This window comes from Alosa alosa, chromosome 11 (assembly GCF_017589495.1).
Source record: "Alosa alosa isolate M-15738 ecotype Scorff River chromosome 11, AALO_Geno_1.1, whole genome shotgun sequence".
NCBI lineage: Eukaryota > Metazoa > Chordata > Actinopteri > Clupeiformes > Clupeidae > Alosa > Alosa alosa.
Genome location: NC_063199.1, coordinates 22581040 through 22591039, shown reverse-complemented (window position 1 = coordinate 22591039; position 10000 = coordinate 22581040). Strand labels below are relative to the sequence as shown.

Here is a 10000-nt window from a genome sequence, read left to right as displayed (position 1 = left end):
ATAAAATGTTTCTTCTATTTAATAATTTGTGCTTTTGCTTTTCTTTTTTTTTTTTAAGTATATTTTTGTTGGCCTTTTATGCCTTTAATTTACAGGACAGTAGAGAATGACAGGAAGCAAGTGGGAGAGAGAGTCGGGGTGGGATCCGGAAAGGACCACGGGGCGGTAATCCAACCCGGGTCGCCCGGCGTACAGTGCAGGTGCCCCAGCCAGCCGCTCCACGGCTGGGGCCACTTTTGCATCTTTTCTGAGCATGTTTTAATGCATAGAATCAATCAGTTCTTGGTTCACATGACACAGGGAGATAGTGTGTGTTAGACAGGGAGACGGTGTGTGTAAGACAGGGAGACGGTGTGTGTGTAAGACAGGGTGACGGTGTGTGTGTAAGACAGGGTGACGGTGTGTCTAAGACAGGGTGACGGCGTGTGTGTAAGACAGGGAGACGGTGTGTGTAAGATGTGTGTTAGACAGGGAGATGGTGTGTGTTTACTTCACAAAATTCACTCACTGCTCAGACTGGCTTCAGTTTCGCCAATATGGCCGCCCAATTACTCCTTCATAGCATACGTGCATGACGCCACGCTGGTCAATGATCAGGTCAGATTGATCCAGTCAGATGATATACCAATGTTAACTAGAATTGCGGTTCCGAGGAACTGCAAGAGTGGGTTTGATCAGGGGCATGGAACTCGGCCTCATCCAAGGATTCCAACGGTACCTCATTTATGAAAATCGGACATACGGGTCAAAAGTTACATGCACACACCTTCATATACACAGACAGCCCAGCCCAGCCCATTAGACATTGCCATTGTGTAAATGCTGATGTTTAGGGCTGATGTTTTGGGCAGTAATTCACGTATTGGGATAAATGCAGAGACCAAATTTTCCTCACGGGATCAAAAGAGTATATATACTTATGTTTAGACTGGGCGATTGGCAGATACATCCACATGGCTCAGGAGACCTCTCTTCTAAAACCACTATCACTATCTCACTGGCTGGCTGGCAGCTGTGTATGTTTGAACTTTTATGAAAATAAAAATGTCTCTCACTAGTGAAATTAATGGTTGGACCTCACAAGCTTCTACTAGTGCTACCATTACCACTACTACTACTACTACTACTACTACTACTACTACTACTACTACTACTACTACTACCAATACTACTATTACCACCACTACTACTACTACTATTACTACCACCACTACTACTACTACTAATACTACTATTACCACTACTACTACTACTACTATTACTACCACTACTACTACTACTACTACTACTACTATTACCACTAGTACTACTACTAATACTACTACTACTGTTACCACTACTACTACTGCTACTACTAATACTAATACTAATACTATTACTACTGCTGCTGCTACTACTACTACCACTACCACTACTACTCCAACTACTACTAAAACAGGACTAATAAACAATGGAGTCTGGACAGAGAGGACGGCACTTGCTCTGCTGAGGGAGTCAGACAGAGATACTCCCAGAGGTCTCAATTTCCATCCCAAAACTCAGCATCTTGTCCCCTGCTTAGCATAAATTACACATTAAAAAAACAGAGAACAGCTCTTGTAGTCTGTGCACACGGACACCACTGGAACTACACACACACACACACACACACACACACAACACAAACACACACTGCATATTCATGCAACACACACAGACACATCTGAAAGAGAAAAACAAAAAAACATACAAATTCATTAGAACATATAACACACACACACACACACACACACACACACACACACACACACACACACACACACTCCAACCTAAAAACACAAAATGGATCAGAAGGCATTACCCCCCTCTCGCCAAGCTCCATTGGCCATTAGAGGAACTACACCACAAACACAACAAATTATTTCCAATTTCACATCAGCCAAAGCCTACCGCAGCGTTATGGGTGTAGAGCTCATTTATACAGCCCACCCACACACACACACACACACACACACACACACACACACACACAGAGAGAGAGAGAGAGAGAGAGAGAGAGAGAGACGACACACACACACACACACACATGCACGCACACACACACACACACACACACACACACACACACACACACACACAGAGGGTCAGCACACTGCATTAACCCTCACCCCTCATCCCCACTCTTGTATTTTTCTCTCTTATTCTCTCTCCAGTTAAACTTCACACCTTCAATTACCACGGCGCACAGCCATCACACCACAGTCATTTCATCTGCTCCAGCACAAAGAAAGCCTTCCCTCTCTATTTCTTGTCCACTCTTTCTTTCTTTCTCTCTCTCTCTCTCCTCCTATGCCCCCCTCTCTTCCACTCTTTCTTTCTCCCTCTCTCTCCCCCACCCTATCACTCTGTCCCGCTGTGTCCATCTTTCCCCTTCCTTCCTCTCTCTCCCTCCCTCTGTCTCTCTCTCTTAATTCATTTTCAAATCTCTCTCTTCCTCCCCCTCTCTCTCTCTCTCTCAATCCCTCTCTCTCTTCCTCTTTCTTTCTTTTTATGTATGAATATATTTATGTATGTTTGTATGGCGTGTGGTTTTGCATCAGGTATGTGTTGATTACATGGTTTGTATATTTGTAGGGTTTTGGCCTAGTATGACTGGATGGGTTGAGAAATGATCCAATAAATGGCTGTTGAACCTCTTTCTTTCCATCTTCCTCTCTTCATCTCTCGCTCTCTTTCTCTCTCCAGGAAAAGGCATTTGATAGGGTTGAGCTTAATTATTTGTGGAATACTTTGTCAGCCTTTGGTTTCAGCCCCAATTTTATTCGAATGATTAAAGCATTGTATTGTGACATTGAAAGTATTCTCAAAGTTAATGGTGACTTGTGCGCTCCTTTTGTTGGTATACAGAGGTGTCCCTCAAGGATGTCCCTTTGTCGGACATGCTGTATAGTCTGGCTATTGAACCTTTCCTTGTAAGGTTGAGGAAGGAGATTGTTGGAGTGAAAATCCCTAACTGTGATGATGTTTTTAAATTGTCAGCTTATGCTGACGATGTGGCTGTCCTTGTTAATGGCCAGAGAGATGTTGACATGCTTTTAAAAATTTGCAATGAATTTAAGGTTGTTTTTTCAGCAAAGGTAAATTGGTCAAAAAGCATAGCCTTGCTGGTTGGGAGTTGGGTGATTGGCGAACCTGGTCTGCCTGATGGCTTAGTTTGGAATAGGGGTGGGTTTAAATACCTGGGTGTTTTCTTAGGTGATGATGTTTTTTATTCAAAAGAATTTTGAGGGGGTAATTGAAAAAGTTAAAGGTTGTCTAGAGAAATGGAAATTTCTTTTCAGTATTACTTCATACAGTGGGCGTGTTCTTATTATTAACAACCTGGTTGCATCCTCTCTTTGGCATCGGCTGGCTTGTGTGGACCCTCCTTCAAACCTGCTACCAGGTATTCAGTCAGTCCTGGTTGATTTTTTCTGGGACAATCTACAGTGGGTACCTCAGAGTGTTTTATATCTGCCTAAGGAGGATGGTGGACATGGCCTTATTCATCTACAGAGTCGAACTGCTGCCTTCCGTCTGCAGTTTGTACAGCGTCTTCTCACAGGATCAGTGGACTCAAGCTGGAAAGCTGCAGCCTGTTGTATTTTACAACTTTTTGAAGGGTTGGGCTTAGATAGGTCTTTGTTCTTGTTTAATCCAAATTGAATGAATCTTAATTTGCTTCCTGCATTTTATAAGGATCTGTTTAAAGTCTGGTCTCTTTTTATAATACAATGAACACGACAGACAAGCTCATTATTCTGGTTGTTGAAGGACCCTCTGATTCATGGTTCTGTTCTTGATGTGAGTCAGGATTTGTCCCTGGTACCTACTTCTAAGCTTATCAGCTCTGGAGTTACAACCCTTGGGGATCTAGTAGAGTTTGCTGGTCCTGATTTCAGTAATAGCCATACTTTAGCTCAACACTTAGGTATGAAGTCCATTAGGATAGTTGATCAGCTACTTGGGAAATGGCGGTCTCTCCTAACTGGGGATGAGATGCAATTGCTTGGAGATTATTTTGGGGGGGAGTGTAGTCCTGACTGCCATGACCCCTTTCCCAGACTTACTCTACTTCCAGATTTAACAGGTTGCACTGGTTGCTACTTACTCCAAGATAGTTTAGTTTTCCTGGGTCCTACAGTTGCAACTAGTAAATCATTGTATAAACTGTGTGTTCTCTCCCTAAATAAAAGGTCTCTGGACAAGAGGGTGGATACACCCTGGCGTGAAGTTTTGCAGGTTGAAAATGATGTCAAACCACAATGGCGAGCGTTGTACAAGTCACCATTAACTAAAAAAGCTGGCGATCTACAATGGCGTATTCTGCATGGTGCAATAGCAGTGAATGCTTTTATTTCTGTTTTAAATCCAATGGTTGATCAAGGGTGCCCTTTTTGTTCTGTAAGGGAGACTGTATTCCATGTCTTTATGCACTGCCAGAGGCTCGGACCTCTTTTTGCTGTATTGATGACACTTTTCTTTAAGTTTGATGAAAGTTTCTCTTCGGAGATTTTCATTTTTGGTTTTAAATATGTGCAAAAGCATCGCTTCAAGTGTCAGCTCCTAAACTTTCTGCTTGGGCAAGCAAAGATGGCGATATATGTTAGTCGTAAAAGGAAAGTTGAGCAGGATGTAGATGTTGATATCCTAATGGTGTTTTCTATTCTTGTAAGGTGTTGTATGTTGATTGATTTTCATTTTTATAAATCTATGAAGATTCTTGATGTTTTTGAGGAAAAAACAGCGTGATGTGTGTTGTTGAGAATGACAAGCTACAGATTGCACATTACTTTAATTAACTTTCCTAACTTTTACTTTTTGAGTACAGTGTCAAGTTGATCTTGATGTATTTTTAAGATTGTAATAAAGAGTTTTTGAAAATTCATTCTTTCTCTCTCTCTCTTCCTCTCTCTCTATCTCCCTCTCTCTCTCTCTCCCTCTTTCTTTCTTTTTCCCTCTCTCTCATCCTCTCTCTTTCTCTCTCCCTCTCTCTCTCTCTTCCTCTCTCTCTCTCTTGGGCGGCGGTGAGAAATGGAGAGCCACTCATGTGGGTGGAGCTGCGGTTGCAAAAAGCTCAGACCACATGATGGCACTCATCACCTGATTGTCTGGACAGCAGCCACACCCATTACCTGCCCCGCCAAAACACACTGATCTACGATTGTTTGAGTTCAACTACTTGCCACAACACACACTGACGTACAATTGCTTGGGTTTGACTCCCACACACACTCATTTGATATGTACTGGCCAATACTCCAAGTGGCTCTAAAAAGAAGTATCTATGTAATTATACCCAGCTATTGCTAGGTATAAAAGCAATAGCTGGTGGGTTGGCCCACTTGAATGTGTAGCATTAGCATTTTGCTAAAGCTTCTGATCTCAGAGCTGCTACTGGGAGGATGTCCTTAGCTTCACTTCAGAGAGAGGGAGGGAGGGGGGGGGCATTAGAGACCATCAGCTGTCTCAGAACTCTCACAGGATTCTAGAACAGTGTGCATTCTTCCTCTCTAGAGAGATGGAACTCGCTACCATGACGACTGGGGAGGAAAAAGAGTGCGGTGGGAACTGAAGCCGTCCTGAGTGACTGAGACTGCCAGGAAAAATCTGGAGTGTGTTTTCACAATCACACACACACACACACACACACACACACACACACGTAAATACACTGACGTGGTGGTCTGCTCATACTCAGTCAGAACCACTAGACACACGTTGACAGACGGCACAGTTCAAAGAGGTCTTTATCATCAGGCAGTGTCTTTCAAATGTCAGCTCATAGTAGTCCTGGGCAATCAATACTATTCCATACATGACCAGACCCTCCTGCACACAGTGAGTGCAATCAGATAGCATGCAAGTACAAACACACACACACACACACACACACACACACAAACACACATACACATACACAAACACATAAACAATTGCAGTTGCAAAATGATTCTTCACACACTCACACACACATTATTGTAAGACAGAAAAGTGTGTGTGTGTGTGTGTGTGTGTGTGTGCGTGCTGTCATAGCCATGAAAAGAGATTCAAAATATGATATGGGACACATTTTGGGGGGAAAAACACCACTGGCAGGGGAAGAATCCCGCTGTCATAAAAACACACTCATTAAAACATTTGATCAATGAGGCATGCCTTTAAATATCCGCGAGCGCAGCAGCCGGGGAGCTCGCGCAGTGCGCTCGTGTCCATGGCGTCATGCTTCTTAGCTAGGCTCCTCTCAAATACATGTATTTAGATTCGGACAATGAGAGGCGACACTGATTTCTCAGAACATGGTTGTTATTTTAATTTAATTTCATTCTTGTGAAGTAGGCCTAATCTGCAACAAACTAAGTGGCGTTAACGCCCCGTTATTTCTTGGGCAGGGGCTGGTGATAACTGAATTCGGTTGAGGGTGGCATGTCAATTTTGCGGTCGGAGTCCACATGACCACTCTCATGAATCCCCCTGATCCCGCCCACGATCGATATGCCCCACACCTCTCCGTCCCCTCGTGCTCCACCTTGAGACGCACGGCGAATTCCGAAAGCTTTGCTTCCTGCATGGCCGCCCGGAGCTCGTGACAGCCACCGGCAGCGATTGATGGCAACACAATTAATCACTTTATAATTCTTAAATAACAACATGCAAATCAACATCTTCACGCGTCATTTCACGTGCTTTAGCTTACTGTGCACATAACCGTTGCAGACTATATTGGCTGGCAAATGCATGCGACCCCCTTTCATCCTTAGGTTCTGCACCCATTACTCGGTTTCGCTCTTTCGGCCGTTTTGCACGAGACAACAGGAGCGGCTAACGATACTGGTTTGTCCCGCGTGCTCGCGGGAGTGGGCTATCTCGTTTCTAGCAAGTCTACGGTGTCACCCTGTTGATTCGGTCCGAATATTTCTGTGTCCGAGTCCACAACGATCCCCTATTCAACAAAGGGATTCTGGTTGTCCGTCTGGATAGCCCATCGTCTCTCATCTCATCCTCTAATCGCGTCCTCCTACTAGTACCCTGTGCTGAAACCAAGTCATTATGCTCCCCTGGTAGCATACACTCTGCTATGCTCAATATGACCCAATGCACAAAACAACACTACTCTCCGTCTCTGTAGCAGGTGTCGGACGCACAGCCCGCAGGTTCTCCCCGTAATTGCAATTACCTCTTTGCCCTCTCGCGTCTGAATGTCACTCGACATTGACCAAGGGGGGTGGGCGCGAGGAGGTCGTTGGGGGGGGGGGGATTACACCGGACACCCCTCGAATCAGTACATCACGCCTCTCGCACACGTGGGGAGGAAAGGTTAGTGTGAGGAACACCACTGCTCCACCTCTCCTCTCATTAAGTCTCCTGTCAAAACATCTGTAATTCCGCTGATTATACCCGTGCACACACCACAGCAGAACACACACATTAGGCGCGCCTTCACGGGGACTGAGCGCGCGGGGGAAAAGCCCCTCTATAGCTGTGAAAGATGCTATGACCTTGTATCTTTGTTGTCCTCACAAGTGTCTCCATGTCCTCGCGCCTATCGCACACGAAAGCGCAAGGAAACGACCGAACAACAAGTAGTCTCTCCGCTCTCTCTTTATACCTCATCCTATACCTATATCCAGCACTATGTCACCAATTCCCGCTTTTGCACATGTACAGAGAATGTAGGACGGGTGTAATCAATGTCCCGTCGGTAGCACGCGAAACAGGAAGTATCTGTGACAGTTTAGCAAGGAGAAGGAGGACGAACACAGCGACCATAACAAACCATATCCTGGAACGAGCATGCTGGGTGTGGAACGACCTACAACAACCGGCAGTAGCGAGCGACACACGCAGAAAGGAGTGCCCGTGTCAGTGACCCCGTGGAGAGATGCTACTCTATGCCACGAGCATCAAAGCCAAAGATCCCCTAAAAACCCAAACAGCTCAAACAGTCAGATCCATTCGCATACACACACACACACACATACACACACACACACAGGTAGACAGTCGTGTCAGTCTGCTGCTATGCCACAATATCACAGCAGTAGCCTAAGTGGAAAGTAGACAGTTCAAATGAAACAGCGTCTTACCTTTAGCGCTCTCTTCCTCACGGTTCAAATACATGGCTGTTTAATTTCACTGTCACTTCAGCTTGGGTCTCTGTGTGTGAGTGTTAATGTTTCAGTGTGTATGAGGATGTGTCAGTGTGAGTGGTAAGGTGTGTGTGTATGTATGTATGTGTGTGTGGGTGTGTGTTGGTGTCTTTTACTCCTCCGACCAACTCCTCAGGTCCATGTGTTTAAAAGCGTTTATTGTCTTGTTGCTCAGCCGAGGGAGAGCGCGCGTGCTTCCCCGGTCCTCCCAGAATTACGGTCGGGCAGGTAACCGAACGTAAACGCGGCTCTCAGTCTCTCTCTCTCTCTTCCCCCTTCACTCTCTCGCACGCACACGCACACGCACGGCCGCCCCGAGGGATCGCGGGGGTAAAGAGTGCATGGAGCAAGGAAGCTAAACGGAAAAGTGTCAGGCGTCCACCGTCCTCATGCTTGTTGCGGCGGCTCAGATGGTCATAGCCCACGGGAGAATAGCTATGACTCCGAGAGTCAGCTCAGTGACTGCGATAAGTGGCTGCGCGGACAAACTCTACATGAACCGATTTATCGATGGGGGCGTATCTTATCGCATCTTCTGTTTCTCCCTGGACAACCAAAGTCCATCAATAACCAAGAGTCTGTCAGAGACGGGCTCCCGCGCAGCAGTCTCCAGGAACAGGACAGGCTCGTGGGGCTGTGATGCGTACGACGGATGTCGGCTATCTCTTCTCCGCCGGGGTCTGGGAGGTCGGTGTCCTTAGACGGACCGCAGGTGTGAAGACGGTGGCCACCGGGGATGGGAGGGCGGTGCGTGCAGGTGTGTCTCAACCACTGCCATCCAATCCTCGCGCGCGCGTAGCAATTACCTAATACACCCTTTCAGTGCCGGGATGGGCGGAGGTGGGAGAGGAGAGCTGAGCGAGCCGTGTTTGCCATTTCACGGACATATGCACGTCTCACGCCTCAGGTGCTTAGATGCGCGTATCCACACACTCACACGTGTACACAATCTCATCAAACTCTTTACATTTTGATCGTGTTCCATCGTGCACAGGAGTACACACAGACGCACCTGTCCTGAGGGATTTAACACGTTTTGTGTTTAAGTGGCGACTTCTAGCGGGTCGTATCCGCTAACACATAGCGAGCTACTCAAGCGTTTCACTCCATTTTACACACACACGCGCGCGCGCGCGGCTCATATCATTGACTAATTATGTCACTTGACTGGGGGTGAGAACTGAATCACCTCCATGTCTCTGGTTGACAAAAGAAAATGAGTGTTTTCACAGACAGAGCTTGCAGCTGAGAGCACAAGGAAACGTTAAACGTCAAGAAGAGTATCTCACACGCACGCAGGCGTCATTTGGGCTTTGGGTTTTATGCGCTGTAACCTTCAGTGCTTTAATGCTTTAATGCAGGACTAACGACATCTATCTGGATGCACCCTGATAAAAGCCCATTATTAGGTCTCTCTCTCTCTCTCTCCATACATAACAGAGCCATTCGGTGGGAGGATATCACTTAATCTCCCCGCAAAAGCCACTTCCCTGCCCGTCTGCCGTGTCCCCGCGCGGTATTGGCTCGGTAGTCCGGTTCCACGGCTGTTTGACGCTAAACCTCCAGCTGTTTCCAGACCAGAGGTTCACACCTGCCTGACGTTGATGTGCAATGCACGGGTCTTCTGTCGTGTGTTTTCACGCTGTAAGCTTCATAGAGATGAAGCGTTACACAGGATCCCCTTGTAGCTGTGGGATTTGGTTAAGATTCACATTCCACATGATTTTCTATTCTAGGCACACAAGATTCTATCTACACGATCACTGAAACAATGCCTTCAAACGCATTGCCTGTTGGGATATGAAGTCCCATAGCTTACCCAAACTAGGCTA

General features: G+C 46.1%; 1 protein-coding gene across 2 annotated transcripts in view; it reads right to left on the bottom strand.

Annotated features, from left to right (window-relative positions):
- The window catches only part of syt7a (synaptotagmin VIIa), an 87418-nt gene extending 78480 nt beyond the window's left edge, over window positions 1-8938 (bottom strand). For both annotated transcript variants that reach the window (XM_048257576.1, XM_048257577.1), the window contains exon 1: window positions 8106-8938. In XM_048257576.1, coding sequence (XP_048113533.1) covers window positions 8106-8139 — 34 coding nt within the window. In that variant the 5' untranslated portion in view covers window positions 8140-8938. The remainder of the gene's footprint in view (window positions 1-8105) is intronic.
- Between the last annotated feature and the right edge of the window lie 1062 nt (window positions 8939-10000).